This window comes from Petromyzon marinus, chromosome 23 (assembly GCF_048934315.1).
Source record: "Petromyzon marinus isolate PM22_M1 ecotype Great Lakes invasive population chromosome 23, UKy_Petmar_22M1.pri1.0, whole genome shotgun sequence".
Classification (NCBI taxonomy): domain Eukaryota; kingdom Metazoa; phylum Chordata; class Hyperoartia; order Petromyzontiformes; family Petromyzontidae; genus Petromyzon; species Petromyzon marinus.
In genome coordinates, this window is record NC_133689.1 from 3030751 (window position 1) to 3056352 (window position 25602).

The 25602-nt window shown below is 49.1% G+C and overlaps 1 protein-coding gene across 16 annotated transcripts in view; it reads right to left on the reverse strand.

Moving 5' to 3' along the window:
* Positions 1–4578: 4578 nt before the first annotated feature.
* LOC116945186 (pumilio homolog 2-like) overlaps positions 4579–25602 on the reverse strand; it is a 43738-nt gene continuing 22714 nt past the window's right edge. For 14 of the 16 annotated variants that reach the window (XM_076068947.1, XM_076068943.1, XM_076068956.1 and 11 more), the window contains 17 exons: positions 25271–25449; positions 23834–24203; positions 23349–23463; positions 22579–22695; positions 20495–20637; positions 19364–19499; positions 18293–18460; positions 16914–17447; positions 15792–16055; positions 14732–15257; positions 13607–13736; positions 13011–13140; positions 12307–12452; positions 11435–11560; positions 10549–10670; positions 8976–9168; positions 4579–8501 (listed from right to left, as the gene is read on the reverse strand). In XM_076068947.1, coding sequence (XP_075925062.1) covers positions 8367–8501; positions 8976–9168; positions 10549–10670; positions 11435–11560; positions 12307–12452; positions 13011–13140; positions 13607–13736; positions 14732–15257; positions 15792–16055; positions 16914–17447; positions 18293–18460; positions 19364–19499; positions 20495–20637; positions 22579–22695; positions 23349–23463; positions 23834–24203; positions 25271–25449 — 3534 coding nt within the window. In that variant the 3' untranslated portion in view covers positions 4579–8366. The remainder of the gene's footprint in view (positions 8502–8975; positions 9169–10548; positions 10671–11434; positions 11561–12306; positions 12453–13010; positions 13141–13606; positions 13737–14731; positions 15258–15791; positions 16056–16913; positions 17448–18292; positions 18461–19363; positions 19500–20494; positions 20638–22578; positions 22696–23348; positions 23464–23833; positions 24204–25270; positions 25450–25602) is intronic. The other 2 variants (XM_032959435.2, XM_032959421.2) reach the window with 1 other exon arrangement.

Genomic DNA, 25602 nt, shown 5'->3' on the forward strand with positions numbered 1-25602 from the left:
AATTTATTGCCCGTTGGATTTCCAAACCAAAATTCAGCAGCACGTAAGCACACAAACCCCCAGACCGGTTTTCGACTATGTGGGCCTCATCAGCAGTTAGGTTTTGTTAAGCCCGAGTTTGTGTTCAAATATTAATACAACTGTCGAGCTCGAGACCGATTCTCGTGAAGACCTCCCCCTTCAACCAGTTTTGCTTTGGGTGCAATACCTCACTGTCCGCCGGGTGGCGCCAACACTGAAATCAGTGTAACGACTCCACGAGACGCTGTTCTTGTGACCCCGACTCCAACAGCAGCTCCCAGCCTCTCCTCGACCCCTTTAATCCACAGCGTGGTCATCGCCCTTGACCCCGTGGCCACGCCCCTTCTCTAGCACCTTTTCCATGGCTCTCGGGCCGTGAACCGCACCTGCCCCCTTCTATCGCTTGGCCAGTCCCTGTTCTCGATCCTTCTTGTAGACCCCAGATCGTTTCCGTCTGTCTGCCCATTAAGCTGTAATTACCCCCTGTGCCCACTGTCAATTCACCTGTCATTTCTAGATTTAAAGCTTTCGTGACTGCAAGGATCCATACTGGTTCAAGGATCCATACTGGTTCTATTCGACTGTCATTACCCACCTGTGACCGCTCGTCCCCTGTACTGCCTTTACAAATGTACAGACCCGACGCAGACGGTTTCACGGGGAAGCTGATGCGACTGTGGTCACCCAGAACGCAACCATGGGACGTGCAAGTCAATGCCCGAGGCATCACCACAGCGAAGACCTCACTCCCTGGGTTTTGATCTTCCACCGATGCTTGTGGTCCACCCCAAACCGCATCCACTGCACAAACCCGTGGCAGAAGTAAATGCGGATACCACCTGGTGGTGATGCAAAGATGGAACATTTTCAACTCTCCCGCAGTCGTGGTGCGACTGTGGTCATCCAGAACAGACGCCGTACAACGTGCAAACGACGAGGCAATGCCCTGGATACACGAAGGAGACATCGCAGCGACGACGACGATGATGATGATGATGCACCACTCCGCTGCCTCCGGATGCGGCTGCCTGCTGGCTTGACAACCCCGTAATGAAATTGTCGTCGTTGCTCTGCATCTCCACCGTCGGCCGTACGACGAGAAGACCACCAACCTCATACTCTTTGGTTCTATTCGGTAAAGTCACGTAGGTAAAAAAATAAAACAAAAATCACGACGTTTCGGCCACAACACAAGTGGCCTTCATCAGGTGAAGGGACCAGACTGTCTCAAGGACAGCGCTGGAGTGTTTTATTTTTTACCTACGTGACTTTACCGAATAGAACCAAAGAGTATGGATCCTTGCAGTCAGGAAAGCTTCAAACCTAGAACCACCAACCTCACCAAATACCCCTCGCCACCACTGGACTCAACCCCCGATCCCCCCCCCCCCATCACTTCTAAGACCGCACGTGGCTACTGCTGTCACCGCCGCTGCTGCCAACGGAATTGTAACTGAAAAGCGGCCTCGTTTCTGTGTTAGATTGCCGCGCGTGATGGCGGCAGCAGCAGCAGCAGAAGCAATGTGTTTATTGTTCAGGAGCTGCGATGCCAATGTCGAGGTCTGCTGCTGCTGCTGCTGGCCACGACGAGCGAGCTTCATCGCAGAGGGAGTTCGGTGTCGTGACGCTTTTCCTCCTCCCGTTCAAGGAGCTAAGACCACAGTGGGTGTCCGCCACGGTCCGGAGAATTATTGTTGCGGCAGTGTCGATTGGCGGGCGACCGGGTTGAGGACGTGGCTATTGTACAATTTACACTTCTGATTTATTATCGGGTATTAATTCATTCAAATATCTCATCACCAGGCAAAACTGGGGGGGGGGGGGGGGGGGCAAACGACGTTAAAAGTTCACTACCATGATTATCACGCCCGTAGTAATATTTGGGGCGACCACTGGGTTCGAATCGCGAACCTCCGCTACAAAGTGGCGAACGCGCTGCTTACCCGCAGTCACCAGGAGAGGTACTCTTTGGTTCTATCCGGTAAAGTCACGTAGGTAAAAAATAAAACAAAAATCACGACGTTTCGGCCACAACACAAGTGGCCTTCATCAGGTGAAGGGACAAACTGTCCAGCGGACAGCGTTGGAGTGAAGAAAGCCAAGCGCAGGTCGCCTCCTTTTAAGCTGTGAGGGGGTAAACAGAAAACGCCTTGACAAAGGAAATTAGCATAAAACACACCACTAACAACGCTTGGAATTAGCACAAGATGATAATACACCACCCTGGGAGTTTGGAATGCCACCACCTGAATAAATATACTGCACCACTGAAAATGAGTTTAATGTTTGGTTAGATTTAAAACATCTTTCCAATGGTTGCTTAATTTGAAACCATCATCTCGGTTGAAATTGTGACCGTGTTTGTAAATCTCAATTGCCTCGTGGATAAATCTCTGATGATAACCTGTCGGTTTGCAAAGGACCTTGGTATTGGAGAAAATTATATCGTGATCACCCACAGCGTTAGTGATCAGCTACGGCAGAATAATTCGTCCTGCCGTGTTTCAAATCTGATTTGCGCTCGCGAATTCGGTCAGAGACATGTCGTATCGTCTCCCCGATATAGCAATCACCACAAGTGCAGCTCAATTTGTAAACCCCGGGGTTACAAATTGAGCCATACATAGCAGGCGTTACTAAAAAGATCTCCAAAATCCTAAAGAAACACAAGATCCTGGTCCGGTTCAATACAGTACACAAAATCCGTGACCTGATCCCATCCGTGAAGGATGTCATTCCTGACTTACAGTACCCCAGGGTTTACAAATTGAGTTGTACCTGCGGTGATTGCTATATCGGGGAGACAAAGCGACATGTCTCTGACCGAATTCGCGAGCACAAATCAGATTTGAAACACGGCAGTACGAATTCTTCTGCCGTAGCTGATCACTGTTACAACGCTGTGGGTGATCACGATATAATTTTCTCCGATACCAAGGTCCTTTGCAAACCGACAGGTTATCATCAGAGATTTATCCACGAGGCGATTCAGATTTACAAACACGGTCACAATTTCAACCGAGATGATGGTTTCAAATTAAGCAACCATTGGAAAGATGTTCTAAATCGAACCAAACATTAAACTAATTTTCAGTGGTGCAGTATATTTATTCAGGTGGTGGCATTCCAAACTCCCAGGGTGGTGTATTATCATCTTGTGTTAATTCCAAGCGTTGTTAGTGGTGTGTTTTATGCTAATTTCCTTTGTTAAGGCGTTTTCTGTTTACCCCCTCACAGCTTAAAAGGCGACTTGCGCTTGGCTTTCTTCACTCCAACGCTGTCCGCTGGACAGTTTGGTCCCTTCACCTGATGAAGGCCACTTGTGTTGTGGCCGAAACGTCGTGATTTTTGTTGTTTTATTTTTTACCTACGTGACTTTACCAAATAGAACCAGAGTATGGATCCTTGCAGTCACGAAAGCTTCAAATCTAGAACCAGCAGGTGTTCCTGTACTGTGATCCTGCCCCATTGCAAAATATAACTCTTTTCAATTGTGCAACAGGATTGCAAACCGAATGCATGGTGCAATTACAGTGCAAGTGCATCGCTAGCGATGCAGTCAAATATTCCTGCGTAGGATGTCATCCCATCGATGGCTCTAACAACGTCAGTGTATCCAGGCCTTAGGTCCACACAACAAAAACACGTTCCAAACCTCGGATTGCGGTAACTTAACGAGTCATAACGAGGATTTAATGAAACAATATTTAGGCTCATTTTTACGTGGGTCCTGCATTACAATGTTTGGTCACTACCATTAATTGGTGTTTGTCGTGAAGGAATCCAGAAAACCCTGGAGAAACCCCACAAGCATGAGGTGCAAGAACAGAAATTTAATTTATTGGCAAACTCGCAGTCACACGCCTGCTACGCTTGCTGGCGACACACGCAAGTTTCGCCCTTTGTGTAAGATGCTTTGTGTCAGATCTGATGAGAAAGGCGGACCCACTTCAGGAATCGTTCGGTCAGCCAGTGACTCGAACATCCCACAATTCATTTCTTCACAGGAATCAAAACGTATTCAATGGTACCTGTATAAAGACAGCTCAGGATACAGATTTGGGCGACTGCAAAATAAAGGACATTCGTCTAAAAACATTTCGCAATTGTCATTATTATCCTAGGAAGACCCAGATCACAGACACCTACGAAGCAAATAGAAATGCTGAAAAGTGTCAAGATGCATGGTTGGTATTACGCTTCGATAGAGGAACACATGCATCACTGCAAATTATAAACGACTCAAGAAAAGTGTGATGACTGATGGTTGAGGCTGGAAATGGCATTGAGTCGAGAGATCCAAACCAGGAATTAAGACCACAAAAGCAGATGGAGAAAATGGGATCATCTCTTGTGCAGCAACAGCAAGATGGACAGTGGCATCGTGGGATTCATGTTGCAGTGGAGAGAGCATGGTTGATAACGACGCTCACCAACACCCTACACTTTGATCAGGTCGTGTGAATGGACCCAATGCCACTCGGTCTTCACCGCGGACTCGCACCCAAGCAACCAACGCCACACAAGTGAATATAATCAAAATCGTTACAACCGAGGGTTTTTTTTTCTCCTTTCTTTATTAGTAGCGTAATTTATACTCAACGCATCACTAATACATCATTAATACAGTATTAATAAGTATCGTTGCTTGGTGAGCGAAAAAAAAGCGTGAAAATTGAGGTCAAAAAGCAGACGGCACTGGGCTGAAAAACGTGGCTCCATTTGCTACAGTAATACGTGTTATTTTGTTTGTAAATAAAATAGTTGCCATGGAAACAAAGAAGTATTTTACACGTACGTGACACGTAACAGGTTTGCGAATCCCCAAATCAAAGACGGCAATTATTATGGGCAGGGGGACATTTTTTTTCATTTCTTCCAAGTTTCAGCACGCGCGCGCACACACACACACGGTGCAATTTCATTTTTAAGACAAGGCCAGAGAGATGGGTGGGATTCGCTTTTGATGCGTTCCAAACGTGCGCACATCACCACATTCACAAAGCAAATGGGGCTCGCGAGCGGGCACCGGTAGCAGCCACGATAAGGAATTCGCCTGCATGCATCCATTTACACAGCGGACTGTCACTTGGAACGGTTCATTACTTGCCACGCGTATTTTAAGTTTCGGTGGTAGGTGGTGGTGGTGGTGGTTTTCTTGATCGTGAAAGAGCCGTAAGGTTGTCATGCCGGTGCCGAGCGGCGCGTCACAGGTTTTGTACTCAGAGTCTGAGGTGGGAGGGGGGGAAAACCAGAAAACTTTCCGTGCCCTTTTGAAAATGAACTGCGAATCCAAGAAGATGAAAGCAAAAGGTGAATAGATAGTTTTGAGTGCATTTTTCTTTTAAACTCAAATTCCCTACTGTACATCGCTTTATATAGCCGGATCGGCACCGATTTTACAAGGAAAGAAATTTATTACATTATAATTTGTTCCATGGTAACTACGTTAGAGAAGAGGTGAGCAAAGTATAAAGCCAAACGTTAACTATGTATATGCACAGCAGTCGAACCATGATAAAAATCCAAACAAAAATGTAAGCTGAAACGTATTAACAGTGATAAAGAATAAAATTACACGATAGTATTAACACGAAAGGGTAACGACTCCCATTCAGTTATACAAAGCTTGAAAAATGTCCACTCAAGTTACTTGGGTATAATTTATGTTACACCACATTACAGCTAGATAAGAGAATGTACATCAACATGTAGGATTCCACAGCATTCAAACTTGGCTTGTTTTTTAATTTTTCTTTTTTTAGCAAGATTTTCACATATACAGTAAGCCGGTTTACAATGTATACAAATATAATGTACAATCATGTTAATTATTACACTGTGCACCTCTAACATACACAAAGTGTTTGTTTTGATTACCATCAGTATTATTCATACATAATAAGACATCATACACTGTATACAGGGAAGAAAATAATATTAGCCCAAGCATGATTAATATATTTCATACAATACTACAATTAACAATGCATCCAATCTCAGATTACATAAAATCCAACGTGGTTTCTATATACGTATGGTATCTAAGTTAACAACACGCCTTAGGATCCTACACAACGCTTACAGACCTGCGAAAAAACAACACTGCAGGACAGAAGGGGCCAGAGGACGTTGGGCTTTCCCTCTGCTGGCCACTGAGATATTAAGAAATAAATTGTGCCAACGAAACGGCAGCATCGGGACCGGTTAACTCGTGGTGTGGGCTGCACGCAAAGCACAACGGCTCAAAGTCGGCTCCCAATTCGACACCCCGGGGAGGCCGAACCGGTCGATTCTTCTTCGATACGCAGGCCCTGCCACCCACTCCCAGCCGGGCTGGGGTGGCTTGGAGGTGGTTTAAAAGCAGAAAACCCGAACACCTCATTCAGCCTCCGGGGGGGGGGGGGGGGGGGGTGGAACGGGAAAATAATTGGCGTCGTCATTCCAACGAGATGCTGGATGATGACAATGACGGCCCCGAGCGAGATCCCATTCTCCGGATGTTAACCGTGAATTACAAAAAAATAAGAAAACACCCTCACAAGTTGCAAAAAGCTGCTGCTACTACTGAAACCACGCAGTACCATGCACCACTCACCGCCTCCCCCCCAAGCTGGATTCGATTCCCCTCCTCCTCTACCCACCGGTGACAAAAAGAAACTAATGTTTAAAAACCCCACATTTTCTTTTGAGGTCAAATCAATGTCCGTGCGCACCGCTCGGTGCTGTGGTGTGGAAAGATGCAGCGCAGCGACACACGCTCGTCGTCGATCACAACGGATCCAATATTCGAGGTGGACGCATCCTCGCTTTTAATCTCCTGTGACTACGCGCAACGTGCTTATCCGTCGTCTCATTTTTCAAACTTCCTTTCCTGTCCTACGTTTTCAAGAAGGCAAGCACGGAAGGCTTGTGGTGGTCAAAGTAACCCCCCCCCCCGTAAAGGTCGGTGGCGAACGCGTGGCCCCCCCCCTCTCCCCAAAAAATACATATGTATACGTATAAATATATATGTATGCTTGGCAAGCGCACATGTACACACACACCACACGAACCTTTACACGTGTACAGCGATAGGTGGTAAAAGTCTTCGAAAAATGCAAACGAGTCAATCGACGCCCTCCAAACGAAGTCCGAATGGCCACGCTGTCGAGCGTAATCGGCGTCGCCTCAGCCGCCACGTGCGGTGTGGCCTGACACGAGTTGGCAGACGCAGTGGGGGGGGGGGGGTCCGCGCATCGCAGCAACTACAAGACGACGTTCGGGTGCAACTCGCACAAGGTGGTCCGGGAACCAACGGAAGGGGGGGGGGAGAAGCCAAGAGACCACTCGTTGCAGACCGCGTGAATATGCATTATCTGTTGTTGAAAAATCGAGTCCAAACATCTGACAAGTTTTATAAAGACATTTAACACGAGTCAGCTTCCCTGGACACGAGCACATGTAAGGAATCACTTAACACCCACTCTTCTCCTGGCCTCTTTGTTATGTACAGCAATTCACAAACTATGTAATATGTTGTGTTTTTTTCTCACTATGGACACTACAATAAATCACAAACCGATGCTTTTGTACAAATTTTTTTTAACCTCAAATATACGCAAATCTACGACTAAAAACTTGTACTGCAAATCTCAAAATTTCTTTACAAACTTATGAAAAAATGGACACTCTAGTTACAGGTTAACGCGGGGTAAAATTAAACGCTACTCAATTTAAAGGCTGCGAGTGGCGCGCCGAGCATCGCCCTCGCAAGCGGCCGTTTGTGTGGGCGACCTCTGAGTGGGTTAAAGATTTAACAACGTCTCCTTCAGTGCCCAATGCGGGGGCCAATGTAATGTACAAACCTATTTTACAAATGGCTTCTACAGGGAGGCGCCGATTGGTCAAGCGGCGAGGACCGCCGGCGTGTGAAAGAAAGGGAACACGCGCGGCGCTGGTGCCGACGAAACGCTCGCGCGAGAGATTTTTAAAAACCAAACTCCGCCGCAGCCGCTTGGGAGGAATCGCGTGGCGAGTGGGCAGGAGTAAGAGAGAACCAAGAGAGGTTTTGTCTTTGTGATGGTTATTTATATTAAAAAATAATAATGTACAGAAAGGAAAATTATTACCTCGGGAAGTAACACACTGGTTAATTATACACTGGGACGTTTAGGGGGGGGGGTCCTTTCTAATGAGCCCACTCACAGGTCGACGGGGTGAAGGCAGGACGGAGCAAAAGAAAGGCTGTCCCTTTCACCTGCTCGGCCTTCAGCATCGCTACTGTCGACCTGGGAATGGAGCCCCGTGAGAGTGGGCGATGGCGGGTGGGTGCTGGGGACGACGGGTGGCTGGCGGCCACTGTTTCAGATCATGCCGTTGGCCGTGGGCACGCCGAGGGGCCCCAGATCGGCACTGTTCTTCAGGAAGTACTTCTCCAGCTTGGCCAGGATGTGCTTTCCGTACGTGTACTTACGCAGGGTCGCCACGTGGGGTCGGATCTGCACACGGGAAAGCGCACGGAGAAGTGGGAGGGGCGGCGGCCGGTCAACAAAACCTTCGGAGACCTTAACGCCGTGGATGCACTCGGGGAAAATATGTAGGGCAATGGTCGGCAAAGCATGAATGGCAACGGTTGTCTCAACTTTCCATCGGCAAAATTAGTTCGTATACGATCGTTCTTTTCACCGAGTGGGCAGCTTAGCCAATTTACAATCAGGTTGCAAGACAAATGCCAACGTGACCATCCACGGCTATGCGCCGTTGACCAAACACTTTCCATCGCCTCGTCTAAACCCCATTCTCTTAACCAGCGGTTGTATAAAACACGTTGCTGGCGACGACCGACCAGGCATTGCCACCGTTTCCTAAGGGCGTTAATTTTCTGCTGAACACGAACAGCAACGGACTAACCGCTCCCACCCGCCCGCCCTCCCTCGACCCTAACCCCTCAAAAACCTCCGCCGCCCCGTCACCTTGTGCATGAGGATCTTGCGCTGCGGAGGCTCGGCCACGTCGATCATCTTCTGCACAACATAGTTGGCGTACTGATCCTTCATCATGGCGTAGAGCGGTCCGTGCGAGCCCTCGCCGCTCGCGCACACCTCCTCGATCAGCATGGCTCGCTCGGCGCGCGACGAGTGGGACACGCACTTCTCCACCACGTTGCTGCCGAAGGGAGGAATCCCGAGATTGAACGTTGTTAATTATCGGGCATGTCTTTTTTTGTTTGTTCATTATATCACGGTGGGTTGAGCACAGGCTCCAGAGACCCAAATAAAGACCAAGCAGCCAGCCAGCGATAAACAGCATTTTTCAAAACATTTATGAATAGGTTTTACACTTTCTGGCACTAGAACAGGTGTAAAGATGTTCAAACAGCAGATAACTTTTGCAAGGCATCAAGCGTGCATTAACTGCTCAATCCGAGCTATAAGTATTCTTGCATTGTCTCTGTACTTACTGTTTCGCCCTTTTGGCGTTCTCTGGTCTGACACTGGTGAGACAAGGCCATAGAGAAGGCTGTCTCTGGTGTCAGTCAATACGTTTCAAAGACAATGCCATATATTATCAGAGCATGTTTGTTTGCATGTTTTGCCATAAGTATGTGTGGTTAATGCAGACTTGATGCCCTCCAAAAGGTATCTGTGGTGTTTGAACATCTTACCACCTCCTGTTTTCTAGACAAAACGGGGTAAAGACGATTCGATTCTTACCTTTAATCATTTTTGATACTGGCAAAAATGTCTCATAGATATAACAGTGTTCCACTTGCAATAGTTAATAATGTATATGTTGCCTTAATTCAGCAAGGTTATGAGAGTTTGGAAGAACAACCTCTGGGAGGAGATTCCAAAGCAGCACGTACTGTTACCAATGATAATTGAATATGTATTGGAGAAAATGTATGCACTTGCATGTTTTCTGTAATGCTTTCTAACAAGCATGATAGATTGCTAACATATGCTTATTCCTTTCCCTGTTTTGTTTCAACGTATTATTTTGTCAAACGCTTACAATGGACACAAGGCGTAACTATTAACACACCTCGGCGTTTGATAAACGGGCGTCATTTGGGATGGAGAGATTCAAATGAAGAATGTCCGTTTTGTCTCGTTTTTAGTCTTGTTAGTGAGGTTTTCATTTTACATCTGTTCGCCTAAATATATTATGGGCAGGTAAAGCTGCATTTTTCCATCAACTGTAGACAATCAATTCTAACGTGCAAACTTCAACGCACATTATCACGAGCGTAAAAATATATATTTTGGTCGCAAATCGATGCCCGATTGGACGCGATGAAAGCCAAACATATCTCGTGCGTGTCTTAAACTCCACGAAAGCTGCGTTCCCCTTTTTTTTTTTTTTACACCGCGCACACAAAGCGGCCGATTTCTCGGTACCCCCTTGCGATTTGGTCAACAGGCCCGACGGAGCAAATCGAGAGCCACCGCTCCGCGACGTTACGCTTCGTGGGGGCCGCCGTATGGCCGCACGCGGGGGCGGTGTGGTGCGGGCTGCCCTGCTTAGCTGCGGGCCATGGCGTACCTGGCGAACTTGTGCTGGCTCAACGCGAGCACCTTCCCTCGGAGCTCCGCCACGATCTTGCTTTTATCCTCGGGCCGCCCGTGCTCCAGGACGTGCTGGATCACGTAGTTGCCGTACTGATCCTGCCGGCGACGATGCGATTCAATATTAAAAGCGGTGAGCTGCGGCAGTTTAGGTTTTTTGTTATTTCATGAAGTGTTTTTTTTTTTGTCACTTGGTAACAACACGCGAGCCCCGGGCATGCCACACCGAACCAATCCCGGGCTGGGGACCTCGCGCAAATTAGGGAAGACGAAGATTTAAACGGGGAGACGGAGAATATTAGTAAACAATGTCCAGTGTCCATCCACGTTTGCAATGTGTGTATATGTATATAAAATACGTCATAGCAGGCGATATGCAACTCTGGCTGTCGCCTGATGAGGCCGGTTGTAATTATCAAATTGTGTTTTGGGATTACTCAACAAGACACCGGTGTGCTGAACTCGTAAGGAATTGGCACGTTTTGTTTAGGTGACAAACCATATTAATTAATTGGCTGTGTCGGGTGGTGCCGGATTTAACGACACATTTATATTTACGTGCTCTAACCCAAAAAACCTTTTATTATAAATGAATCAAACATGTTATTCTGTAGGCAGCAAGTTTACACAAAGACAAAGATCCCCCGTATAGCCTTAACAGACTGTGGGGTGCAAGTGCTGTTAGCGAGCACCTACGAAGGCCAGAACGGCACACGCTTACTTACAACAACCGCCATTCGCCACTAAGTGGCGGTGACGTCACCAAGACGCTTGTGCCAGGCCATGTGCACCTTACACACACACACACACCCCACACCCACAGACACGGGGAAATTTGAACACTCATGGGCGAGGGGTCCCACCTGCACGAGGGCCTCCGTGTGCTGATGCAGCTCCTCCAGGATGGGGAGGGTTTGCTCCGGGGTGCAGTGCTCCAGGATCCTCTGGATCACGCGGCAGCCATACGGGTGCGTCGACAACGCAAACACCTTCGCACGCGGGCCCAGCGAGGAGTTACAGGGCGGGGGGGGGGGGGGGGGGGGGGACGAGGACGAATTAATTATTCGTTCCTTTTTTGAGCGAGCAGAATTTTCGCGCCAGCTGTAACCGATCGGTACCACGTTTCATTAAAATACGCCGAGTGAGTAAAACGTTTGACAAAGAGTGCCTGTGTTAAGCTTGTACGATTGCCCGACGCCCTCTGTCCTGGGGCTGCGAGGCGCAAAGCTTGAAGCTTCGTTCAAGAGATGTGATAAGAAGTTAAATCAGTCAAGACGCACGTGTGCGGGCGTTATGCCCCATTTGCACCACTAGAGGGGACTGTAACGTTGACTGTTACTTTCAATAATTGTTCTCATTGATGAAAGCTTTGATTGTGTGTTGAACAGCCTGAAAAAATGGTTTTCGATTTGGTGACTGAATATTCCTTGAATTGTACATTCACTGATGATACTTAGAATGTGCAACACAATCAGGCCTTATGTTTACAGAAAGAGTAGGTTTCTGAAGTAGCCTGCTCGAAAGGGCCATTGCCTAGTCTGCAGAAAGGTCATTGCCTTCTCTGAAAAGCCATTACCTAAAAATGAATCAACTTTGAGGACTGACCATTACCCACAAAACATTGGCCCACCACTTAACCCGATTTAAGGCAGTGTTAACGAGACCTGTAACAACGCGCCCTTTTTGATTTCCAACACGACATCCGGACAGACTCACACGTGACGGGCGAGCTCACCTGTCCGTGGAAGGCGTCGATGACGAACTGCAACACCACCGGCTGCACGCACTCGATGCACTTCTGAACGACGTGGTTTCCGTTCTGATCCTTGACGCACTTGAGCACGTGTCCGTCAAGCTCGGCCACCATCTCTGTCTGCACCGCCCGCATGGCGCAAAGACGCATTAGGCGCAATTTACAACGCTGCACTCCTCCGCCAGATAATGCCGACCGCTCGGCACTTCACCATTTCACAATGCATCGATTGTTCAATTAATATCATCATACTATGATACTGGCAAAAAGGTAGAATTAATATCGATTGTATTGTACGCTTATGAACAAATCACCCTATCTCATTAAACATCTTCCCCTAAGCGAGGCCGAGCCTGGTCAGTGTTAGGATATACCGTACTAGGATGGGTGACCACCAGGGCTTGCCAGATGATGTAGGCGTGGGACTGCGGGATTTCTACGTGGACGTCTCTGCAACTAGATGCGAAGAATCGCAAAACCGGTTGCTGCGGGCGATTAAGTTGCATTGATTTTGAGAGCAATTCAAGCGGTGTGAACCGATGGACTGCTCAGGTGTGGACCCAGCTTAACAGTCTTGTTCCTTTCGTTGCTCCTCTTCGACGACGACCTATGGACGCCACTCCGAATCTAGCCTTGCCATACTTGGCTACAGGTAAAGTGTCAGCGCCCTGAACATGTCATTGATACCTGCTGTTCTTGCGGGAGAGACTCGAGGGCACGCTGGATCACTCGGCACCCGTACATCTGCAGCGCCAGGGGCAGCACGTGGCCACGGATGCGCTGGGCCAACGCGAGCTTCTGCTCCAGACTGCCAAACTGTAATAACGCGGGAAGGTGGGGGTGAGGGGGAGTGGGGGAGGGAGGTGGGCAAAGGAGGCGGATGTCACAGCAGGGCAGTTGGGCGAGGCAACAAGGGATCGAGAGGGCTAGAAAGGACCTCGAGTAGAATGATTGGATTTTCATTTGTAGTGACATTAAGGGGAGAAACTTGAAGATCAATCTGAAAAACTAATTGGTTGCTGCTGTTCTTTTTAGTTGGGAGTATTTTCTGATTTTTTTTTCTCGTTGGAAGCTAATTTAAATGTAAAAAAAAGTTACGATAAATACAATGTACAGAGCTGATAATTCAGTTAACTTATACCTTCAATAACAGTTTTTTGTTCACCGTTTTTAAGGTTGCCAAGGGGGGGAAAAACCTCAACGATTTTGGCAAAACGATGGCGACCCACAATGATGAAACGGAGATCTTTCTTGCCTCTCTCTCCCTTCGACGACTGCTCACCTCAAAGAACTTCTGAATGACGTAGTTGCCAAAGACGTCAGTCATCAGCTGGTAGGAGGCCTGCAGGATCTCATTGAAGACCAGCTGTCGCTCCGCCTGCCCCGCGCGCTCCAGCTTTTGTTGGATGAACCTTGGGCGGTGGGGGGAGAGACGAGGGGGTGGTGAATGAAAAAATTGTGACGAGCGGACAAGCAAGCAAGCAAGCAACAGGCCCGACGGCTCGACGCAATAGCAACGGACGTCAAAGCGCGCGCCGACCGATGCCGAAAAGCTCGACGTCGCTGGTGCAGAGAGACATCGGTCAACCTGAACGTGCCTACGTACGCACGTATGGTGAACCTCCTTTTCGCACCGTCGGTAGCCAACCGTGCTAATCGGAGGTGCGGGGGAAGGACAACATCCTCCAGCCGCCTCTAGCGCCGCAGATGTACGGGTGCCAAGTGACCCGGCACACCCTCGAGCCTTTCCCGCAGGAACAGAAGGTGTCAATCTAAAGCCTTCCAACGGAAGCCGGCAGCTCAAGAGTCAACATGCGGAAAGTGGGGCTACTCTGAATGACGACACACGGAACTGCGGTGCGAGACAGATCGGAGCATCCATTGGTCACTCGGCTGCTGGAGGAGCAGAGCGCTATGCAAGGGCCTCACGCCACGGCGACAGACCGGGCCACGTCATCATCATGAGCATGATGACACTGGATGCAGATATGACCGTGGTGGCCACACACAAGAGGAAGCATACCCGACTGCAGCAGCACCTTTCTTACATTGCCCAGACTAAATATACCAGCAATTGATCATTTTACCTGTGTCTTGGTTTCAGCTAACCACCGATAAAAGTTACTGCGATCTTTTTATCGTAAAAAAATATATATACTTTTGCCCACAAATGAGGACAACTTCCAATCAGGTGACAACGGTCACATGAATACCCATGGATGTGTGTTCTGTGGACCAATTGATGTTCACAAACCACTTAAAAAAAACACATTTTTCGTTGGGTAGATAGAACCGTCAGAATCAGATTGCCGTACCAAGTTACCATAACCGTTCACAGCAAAATGCCCTGGCAGTGACGTACATCGTGGCCTTCACAGCATCCCTGGCCGTGGGGTGTCACCCTCACCTGGAGCCGTGCTGGTCTTGAGCAAACTCCACAATGTGCCCCGTGAGGTCTCGCAGCTGCAGGTTGGGGAAGCGGTTGTTGCGGAAGTCTTCCAGCAGGCGACTGCGACCAGGGTTCAGTCCGTCCATCTTCCCGCCGGGTCCCCCTCCAACGCCTCCGCCGCCGACGCCGCCACCGCCGCCGCAGACGCCTCCCCCGCCGCCGACGCCGCCACCACCAGGGCCACCGCCAGGGCCGCCTCCGGCCCCGCCGCCGCAGTAACGGAACCGCATCGCCGGAGCTCCGCCGCCCACGCCGCACATTCCACCCGCCGCGCTTCCGCTCCCCCCGCCGACGGCCGCGGCGGCCGCGGCGGCAGCGGCGGCCGCGGCGGCCGCCGCTTGGGTCGGGAAGAGCTGGCTGCCCGAGTTACCGAACAGCGCCGAGGCGGAGCCCACGCCGACGCCCATGCCGGCCGAGCTGCGGAACTTGGCCTCGGCACCTGGCGCCGCCGACACGAAGCGCCCGCTCCCGCTCGTCAGCCCCCCTGGGGAGGAGATCACGGCAGTTGGCACGTGTCCGCACTGTCAGGGTCGCCTGGAGAGGCGCCAGTGGTGCTTTAAAAGTCCATCGATTAAACTTACTGGGTTTGCCAGTGCCATTGGCTCAACGTCGCTACTACGGCCGTGTCTGAAGCTGTTGTCAATTCACCGCGATGAATGGGTGATGAATGGCCTGCAATCCCTGCTAAGAGCATGCAGCATTGCACACTCGGCAGTATTGGCTCAATGCCTATCGCTTTGAGACTCATAGATGGCAGCTGTTGTTTCAGCGGTCAGGTCTACCACTGAGAGCGGGTTTTCTCCGCTCTCCTTGTCAAATCGTGCCCTCTAAAAAAAAATGTTGTAATGACTCAAACTCCGTGTAGGAAATACTCCATGCTGTTCTGCCTCCTGAAGGCACCTACCATGCAGCACACAATTGTGTCGAACGCATATACACGCAGTACAACACACGTACTATATGGGCACACGAACCGTACGCAGGTAAAGCGGCTTTGCGCAGAGGCAGGCAAACTCACCTAAGGCTGGCGACCAACCAAGGTTGAGGTTGGACGCTGATCCATGCGAGGGGATGGACAGCGAGGGCGGCGGAGTGAGTGAGTGGGGTGGTCCGTGGCTGGCTCCCAGCATGCCGAGCGGTCCGGGCGAGGTGGAGAATCCCAGGCCGTTGTAGAAGGGCTGCCCGATAGGTGCCAGGCTGCTGCTGGGTCGCTTGTAGTCGAGGGCTGCGCCCAGCGAGTCACGTCGTAGCCCCAGCGGCCCCCCGCTTGCGGCGGACGTGCCTGCGGATATAGCGGAACGATATGCCTTCACGTCGTGCGGGCTGGCGGCTCCACGTTTCTCTGGCCAGGTTTGTCTTGCAAAACTAAGTCGGGCCGACACGGAGGACGTGAACGCACCTCGCTACGCACGGCGACCTCGTTAAAGGGCGCGCCGCCGTGAATATTGATGTGCGCGCAGTATTGCCACCCCTAGACATAGGCAAATAAACTTTAATGAATATTAATGAGGTCCGTAGCAGGGTTTAATGGATAAAGTTTGCGCCCTTTCACTGTAAACCCACATTCTAAAATACACGCAAATGGCATCATGTGCTATTAAGCATGCAATATTAAAGGACTTTTTACATAATGTGACTGTGCTCTTTGCCCCCTCTAGATATGAAAATACTTACGTTCCGAGAAGAAGCAATTGCACTGGGCAAGCACTTGCAATTAAACCAAAGTTTAGAAAATACCTTCTACTTTAAACAAATCTGTTGCCAGTTAACTGGAAATAATTTTAATAATTGACCTTTTTAATCCATTAAAACCTTAAAGTCTCAAGACTTTGTTCACGAGGATCCTGCATTAAGATGTTTAACTAACTCCGTAAAGGAGTTTGGCACATGAGAGCAAACCAGATTAAAAGAAATCTGACCCAAAGAGAATATTAATCAACACACGAGAGGGGCTGTACCGATGACATGAAGACAATAAAAAAGCTCTGCGTGGATGGATTCAAGAATCCCCTGCTTTACTGCCACCTCCTGACAATCTGAACGCACTGCCAATCCCACAAATTCTGGCATAATCCGTGACCGCAACACCACCCAGCAGAAAAACCTGACAAACGCTGAAACCTCCAGTGGCTGCACTGACCGGTGTTGCCAAAGCCCAGTCCGGAGCCGATGCTGGCGCCCAGCGACGCCGGTGTCGGGCCGCTGTGGTTGCCGAACCCTCCCCCGAGCGGTGAACCCGCGTTGCCGAGCTGGTGGGCGCCGGGCGACGGGCCGGGCGAGAAGAGCGATCCTCCGCCCCCGCCGCCGCCGCCGCCGCCACCGCCCCCGCCACCTGACATGCCGGCGCCTCCCTGAGACGGGCTGGACAGCGGCCCTCCCATCCCGCCGCCGTGGTTGCCGTAGAAGGCCGACGGGTGGCCCTGGGCGGCGGCGGCCGCTGCGGCGGCGGCCGCGCTGCTCATCTGGTGCTGCTGCTGCTGCTGCTGGTGGTGCTGCTGCTGCTGTTGTTGCTGCTGCTGTTGCTGCTGGTGCTGCTGTTGCTGCTGCTGGTGGTGGTGCTGCTGGGACTGCTGCTGTTGCTGGTGGTGCTGGTGATGCTGGCTGGACAGGCCCATGCCGCGGAACAGCCCGTTGATGGTGCCGGCCAGACCGCCGGCTCCACCAGCGCCACCGCCTGCCGTGTGCGAAGCAAGTTGTTACATCAATATTTGAACCAATTGCACATTTTGTTAGGTATTCTAACTAGTTAGTAACTGCAAGCGAATACAAATAATTCGGTGGACACCCTGCACGTGTGCCGTAATTTGTTTGCGCTCGCTGGTCACTCTGGGAAACCGCATGAGTTAGTAAGGTCTTTTATATCCTTCTAGGTTGAGATATGGATTTAAATGTTATTGTAGTTATGTTATATTGGCAGATTCATTCATGATTATTCACGAAGAACTCGCATGCGTGATATAATGTCACAAATTTATAAATCACCCTCACGTACCCCCTGGGACATTGCCATGTACCCCTAGGGGTTTGCGGACCCTCAGTTGAGAACCACTGGTCAAACAAATATATCTCCTCTTGTATGTGAGATTAACCATCAATACATGCAGATAGGAAACCATTTATGTGCCACTCCTCTTACATGCTAAACAATGTAAAGCAATGTTCTCCTCATCCCAGCTCTCGTCCCCCGCCCACTCACTTTAGAAACCCTTATAATAAGCAGTTGCATTTGGAGGCTTGCCCCCTCTTTTCTCTCCACCTGATGAAGACCGCTTGTGTTGCGATCCAAACGTCGTGGGTTTTTTCTTTTATTTTTTTCGATTATGAAAAATTTGTATTCAATTTTGTTATTTTTATTTTCTATCTACGTGACTTTACCGAAATAACCAAGAATATTAATGTTGTCAATCCACTGTGAGATGAGGAACTCCACAAGCCACGTGGGTCGTGGGAGTGCGAGGGGCGTGAGGGGGCGGTGGTGTGGAGGTGGGGCGCGCGAGGGGTGGGGGGCCGGTGTCTTACCGGCCTGAGCTGCCGCGGCGGCAGCGGCCGCAGCCGCCGAGGGGTTGATGAGTACGGGCGTGGGTCCCATGAGGCGCACGGGGCCACCCAGGCCGGAACGGCCCGCGCCGGGGTTCATGACGAGCGCGCCAGACGCGTCGTAGTACGCCGGCGTCAGTACCTGGTAGCCTGTGCCGTGGGGGTTGGGGCCAGCGAGCTCGGTGACTCCACGGGCACACGGCGAGCGACAAACCCGTGTTTGGCACGGAGCGGCGATTGGTTCCGCCCCCCCGTTCCTCAGCGATTCGATGTTATCGTTAACAAATTCAGGGGTGGATTTTTGGGTTCTTTGCCGTTCTTTTCACATTCTCAATTGTAATTTGTTCATTTGCGTTTTGTTTAAAGCTTTTGTTGGCTCAATTTGCTTCAAAGTAACAGTCACATAGCTTTTGCGCATAATTCTTACAGACCTTAGTTTATTTTCCCACTTATAATGCAATGCATGTATTATAAAATCTTAAAAATAAATTGATCAATGGATCATGTAGATGCCCATCATCATAACCATCCATCATGCGCCGCGTGTCAATGCAAGGTAGACAAAACCATGTCATTCCATTCGCTCCAGGTGTTTGTTCATCCACTTTGGTAATTTCTTTCAGATCATGCATCCCACACCAAGCCCTCCTCCTTACGCTCACAATATATACATCGCATCGTGCGTCCGATAACTCATGCAATTTGCACGCAAATATTTTTGTTAATTTAGGCTAATGTGACAAATAATACGGAACTGAGAAAGTATTAAAAAGTCAACGCAAAAAGATGAACAGAAAGTACAAACAAGACAGGTAGTACCCACGAGGGAGTTCACACAGAACAATAAGACAACAAAATAATTGGATTAAATAATTTGACCCCAAAATCGTGAAAACTCATCAGATTTCGTGGGGAAGTGGAGGGGTGAACCATCACATGTTTAACATCAACATTAATGTAGACACACATGTATGTGCACGAGTGCACGCACACGGCCACTCGCGAGTTCGAGTAAGTGTGGGGGGGGGGGGGATAAAGGAGTGCGCGTCGCACCTTGTACGCCTGTGGTCAGGCCCGGTCCGAAGGCGAGAGCTTGCCCAGCTGTCACCGCACCCATGGCTTCCCCTTGCTGGCCTTGAGAACTCTGGTTAGGGGTCATAGGTCGCTGACCACTCCCAGCTCTCAGCATCTTTAAAAGAAGCACATGCGCATGCACGACGTTAATGTTGCACAGCAGTTTAACACGTAGGCTTTCGCGACCAGTATTATTCATAATAAAGGTTTTAGGGTTAGATCGATTAATATTAAATGTGTCGCAACCACCCCCCCCCCACCTCTGATCTCGAAACCTGATGGGGGTTCAATGATGACGTCATCCTGCATTATTTAAGACCGGAAGCAGGTGGATGTCTTCACTCTTCTGGCAAATCGCCTGAAGATGCTGGATGTAATTACCAGCGAAACGTCACAGTACTCAAATTCTAAATGTTGTGGATTCACCCTTCAAACACGCCGGTGGGCCGAAGAAGAAACTAATTGGGGTTTTGTTAACGTGACACATTTTTTTACTGATAGGCCGTGTCGGGTGGTGGAGGGTTGCGACACATTTATACTTGCGCGATCCAACCCAAAAGGCTTCATTATGAAAGTAGCACAGCGTCCGTCATTGCAGCAGGGCCTGTGTGGCAATTAAGACAGTGGCTACAAGAACGTGTTTTTTTATCCAGTTGGATGCTCTCGTTTGAATGTAAAAGAAAAATAGTTAAGATGCGTACAACATATAGAGCTGATAATTCGGTGAACTTATCGTTTTAATAACACCGGTTGTCAGTTTATATGTCGCAAAGATGGTTTTTATGTCACGAAACCACTCCCCTTCCTCCCGTTGTATAGCCTTTAAGAGACTGCTATGGCAAGAGCTGTTAGAAAGCACCAATGAAGGCTGGCATGGCAAACATCACGCCCGGCCGCCTTTGTCTCCCCAGTGCTGATGTTGACACGCTGTACCAGGCACTCATTTTGACCTATGGGAGGCCCAGGACAGATTAAAGTATTCGCCAGCGTTACTGGTGACAAAAGTAGGAATTGAACTCGGGTCGCCGGGGTTCGTAGTGCAGCACGCTCACACACCGGTGGGCAACCACAGCTCGAGACACACGCGCGCACGAGATGACGAGGGCTCACCTGCTGGCTGGGCTGACCCGGGTTGCCCTGCTGGTTGCCGCTGTTGGAGGCGGCCATGGCAGCGGCCGCCTGTGGCTGCAGGAGGTTGGCCGGGTACACCCCCCAGGGCATGCCGTAGTACTGCGGGGGAACCACAGTGGGACCTGCACCCGACAGCCCAAAAAACGGGAAGGTTAACGTCAACGTTGTCGTTTTGTCGTCCTCTAAAAGGTTTTTAAACCCCCCCCAATTATGAAAGTGATATATGGTCAAATAAAAAAAAATGTATGAATCATGACAACATTCACAAATTGGTGGTATTTAATGCAATAAGAACATCTATTGCGTTAAATTAGGAATGTGGCTGATATGGAAGAATGACAGTTCAACACGTACACTTTTGCGACCAAAATTACTCAGAGGCTATTTGGGGTTAGATCGCGAAAACCTAACCCATCTAACAAAAAAAACTATATTCTGGATTGTAGAATGAATGCGATCCAGTTTCGTTTAGTGTCCCATTCACATATTTCATACTACGTAGGAACACAGTTTGTGAAAATTCAACTTCTCATGGATTATTGCAACCATACAACTGATTTGTAAAATACTCTTTGGTTTTATTCGGTAAAGTCACGTAGATAAAATAAAACAAAATAAAAGAAAACAATTAAATCACGACGTTTCGGAGGCAACACAAGCTTCCGTCTTCAGGTGGAATAGTCACAGCAGAATATCTGTGTCAGGAGCACAGTTCAGGGACGACCGGAATTATATATAGGTTAAGGGGGGGGAGGAGTCAGTTAGGGGCGTGGGTGGGTGGGAGGGCTGGGTTAAGCAGCCTTTTGATAGACTGCAGGGGGTTAGAGGGGAGGGGGTGGTGTACTGCAAGAGAGCGGGTAAAACCCACTTCGCACTGCACGAGAGTGGGTAAAACCCACCTTTTGTTATGCTGCGTGGGGGGTCGGGGGTAGGAGGAGACATGCTGCATGTGCACAGCTCCATTTTTTGAAAGCGGCGACAAACGGCTGTTCAATTATAAGGTAGCTAAAGTTTGATATACAACCACTGAGAAAAGGAAATGGCTGTACAAAAAATTAAAAGGCAGCTAACGTTTGACTTGATTTACAACATCTTTCCAGTGGTTGCTCAATTTGAAACCATCCTCCCGGTTGAAGTTGTGTCTGTTTGTAAATCTGGATGACCTCGTGGACAAATCTCTGATAATAACCGGTAGGTTTGCAGAGTACCTTGGTATCGGAGAAAACAATATCATGATCACCCACAGCGTTGTAACAGTGATCAGCCACGGCAGAAGAATTTGTTCTGCCGTGTTTCAAATCTGATTTGTGCTAGCGAATTCAGTCAGAGATATGTCGCTTCGTCTCCCCGATATAGCAGTCACCGCAGGTACAACTCAATTTGTAAACACCGGGGTACTGTAAGTCAGGAATAACATCCTTTACTAATGGCATCAGATCACAGATTTTGTACACTGTGTTGAACCGGACCTGGATCTTGTGTTTGCTTAGAATTTTGGAAATATTTTTAGTAACGCCTGCTATGTATGGTAACGTGATGATTTTGATTGGAGTGTCAAGTGGTTGTTTCTGTATGGTGGGAGAAACGTCGTGATTTAATTTTCTTTTATTTTGTTTTATTATATCTACGTGACTTTACTGAATAAAACCAAAGAGTATGAATCCTTGCAGTCACGAAAGCTTCAAATCTAGAATTGATTTGTAAAAGTTGCAAAGATTCATAGTTGTCACCATATTGTAGTTTCACACGATAAATTTCAGTCATCTGTAAACACTCCGTGTAGAACCAAAAAAATAAACACCACACTGATGCTCTAACATATACAGTTGTGCAACTGTATTCCTCCAACCATTGTTTATGTAATGTCTCCCATCTATCAGCAAAATGTGAGGATAAAAAAAATACAATGCACCTGAGGACAAGGCTCTTTTCACTTCAAAATTTGTATTTCTACCGAAATGCCACAGACACATAATACCAGAAAACTGTTTTCTTCATTGATACACACTCGTACAAACAAGCAGCCCAGGGATATAGTAGGCAGGCCACAAACGCTAGGTTACCCGTCAGGGTGGCAGCAGCCAAGCCCGATGAGTAGGGGTCAGAGCCAGGTGGACCGGCTGCACCGATGATGTACGGGTTGGGGATGAAGGCGGGGGCGAGGCCAGTTGAAAACATGCCTACCGAGGGAACACCACAGAAACGGAGCAACACTGAAAAATCCACGCGGAGGAACCTACACCAGGCTGGCTCGCGGATGGCAAGTTGAGTACCCAGTGAGGCTCTCTTCCCCCTCTAATGTTCGCTTGGCCTGAGCTGAAATTTCAGTGAACGTCTTCGCCAGTTTATGCCTGTCCCTGCATGCTGACCTTGTACTGCGGCAATACTGGTTTGAAGAAAAGGTGCACACGGCTGGAAATGCTGGCTTGTGAAAACAATTACGCTAGTCACAGTATTAACATGTTCTCTTTCCAAAAAATGAACGAGCACAAACGGTACTTCCTTTGCTAGCTAGCTGCATCAAAAGCTCCATTTGTGATAGCCACCAAGTAGGAAAAAAAGGTGCCTCTTCCACAATCTAATGTTACATTGGAATCAAATTCATATCAGCATTGGGGGAAGGAGAGGAGGAGAGGCTGCATCATGAGGGGCAAAGTAGCAAAATAGAGTCATCTAGGTTGCAGCTGCGGACAACGCGACACGCGCAGAGACTTCCATTCTGTTCAACAGGACCGCGAGGCGGCACGAGTGAGCAAATGTGTTTGCAATCCAAGCGAGCGGGCGCGCACGTTAAGACGATTGCAGTGTCCTGCACAGGTGTACGGGCGCCTACCCAGCGGTGGCTGTTGTGCAGTGGCCAAGGTATACTGTTGCTGCTGCTGTTGTTGCTGCTGCTGCGCACTGGACATCTGCTGCTGCATCGCCAGAGCACTGGATCTTTGAAAAAGCTGGAACCACACGCGTTTGTCGATTCAGAGCTGGGCGACCCAAACGATCGGTACATGTGAAACATCTGCACGGACGAAACAGTTCCGACTCCTTGGACAGAAAAAATTATATTGGTCTTAAATAGTGACTTTCATTTGAGGACAACGAGTTATATAACATAACTAAGAGTACAATATAAACTGGGTAAATAAAAGACAATATTACAGTAAACAATGAGAATATATAGTTAGCGAATTCAAGCAAAAGTCACTGAGGATAACTGGAAAAGAGCCATTGAACTACAAGACCTTAGAGCAAGCACCCGCCGAGTTCAAACTTATGTAATGCAATCATCGAGTGGTGTCGGCTCATGCAAGGGGGCTTTTCCACCTGCTGCTGTTGCTGCTGCTGCGCCCCATAGTCAAACAGCCCCATGGGGTTGCCTCCGCTGGACTCCATGGTGACCTGGCCACCCGTGTAGTCGAACTGCAGGGGCTCCATGCCCATGGGCTCCATCATGCCCGACGGATCCATGGGCAACGACTGCCCGTCCATTCCACCGGGGCCAACGCCGCCGCCTCCCCCTCCGCCGCCGTAGTCCTCTCCAGGCTTGTTCACACCCACCTGCATGCCAGGCCCACCCCCCACGCCCACGGGCACCCCCACTCCTGCCGCCATCGGGTCCACTCCGGGGTTTCCGGGGACACCCAGGCGCTCGACAACCTCGGCCGGTGATGAATGACAGCTGCCAGGGGCACGGCTGCAGGTGAGAAATTGTCATTATTCATCGTCAGTCACGATAAATCCGCTGCTGGATGAAGGCCTCCCAAAGCAGTCGCCGTCCATCACGGTCCTGGGATGCAACGATCCACTTACCACCTGTACAGAAGCTGATCTCATTGATCCACCTCTGCAGTGAACACTCTTGGGTGTGTTACTTCCATTGGCTGCCAATACTATTTGTTACTCTTGCCCACTGACCATCATGCTTCCATGATTGTTATAATTACTGTTGTCACTAATTAAAACAAAAAGGATGAGCACATCAAAGCGGCATTTTATGAACATTTACAAGCCGAACAAACTATTTATATTGGAGTACTAACTGATTGACAATATTCGCAAGTAAAAAGCCACTTCATGATTATACTGATTACCCACATAATTAAAGTGTCACAACTTAGATTTTAAAACAGTGAATATGTCCAAGGTGATTTTTGTTCCTTCCAATTACAATACAATTGTGTTATCAGATCCAAGTCAGAGCACAAAGAATTATCCACTCAGCATGCTCACAATAATTAATAATCAAGGCTCCTGTGCAGGGCGACAATGACGTAGAAAAAAGCAGGGTACCACCTCGTGTCAACCGAATTAACCTCAATTATAACACCAAACAACTAAATCAAAATGTAATTATCAGGGGTGGTCTCATGGAGTCTCACTTTATCACGGAAATCCTACAAAAGGGATGCAGCAACAATATCGATTCTCACACGCATAATATATTTTTGATTGATATACTGCAGCAATAGGTTCATATCACCATACAGCCATTAGAGATGTTACAATTATCCACACCATAGTGGGGGGGGGGGGGCGAGAGAAGGCAAGCGGAGATCCTGCACCGAGATATTTGGCCAATTCTCATGAAAACAATGTTTTAAAAATGCGGGTAGTAAAATGTATCGGCCACAAAAAGCTTACTATGCACGAGGGGGATATAACACGTAACAATCGGGACACAAAATAAAATCGTGGGGGGGGAGAGAAATTATGACCGCTCTCCCACAGGGGGGTAGGGAAGGGGGCCAGCGCACATCTCACCTGAAGTCCTTGCCGTCTGAATCGACGCCATTCTGCAGGCCCAGCCCGTTGGCCTTCCCTGCCACGTCTCCGTCGCCCTCCACTTTCATGCCACTGCCCTTGTCGTCCTCAAACCCCGCCACCTTCACGCCCTTCTTGTCCGCCTTGTCTCCGTCCGACATGTCACACTCGACGGTGCCCTGCGTGACAGCGCATGTCACCGTCAAGCACGCATACTTGCTCAGCACTCGCTGGCAGCGCGCGCTCTCTTTGATATATTGTTGCCGAGGGCATCCTGACTTGCTGATGAAAGTCAACTCGAAGTTGATCTAATGTTCCCTTGATCAACTGAA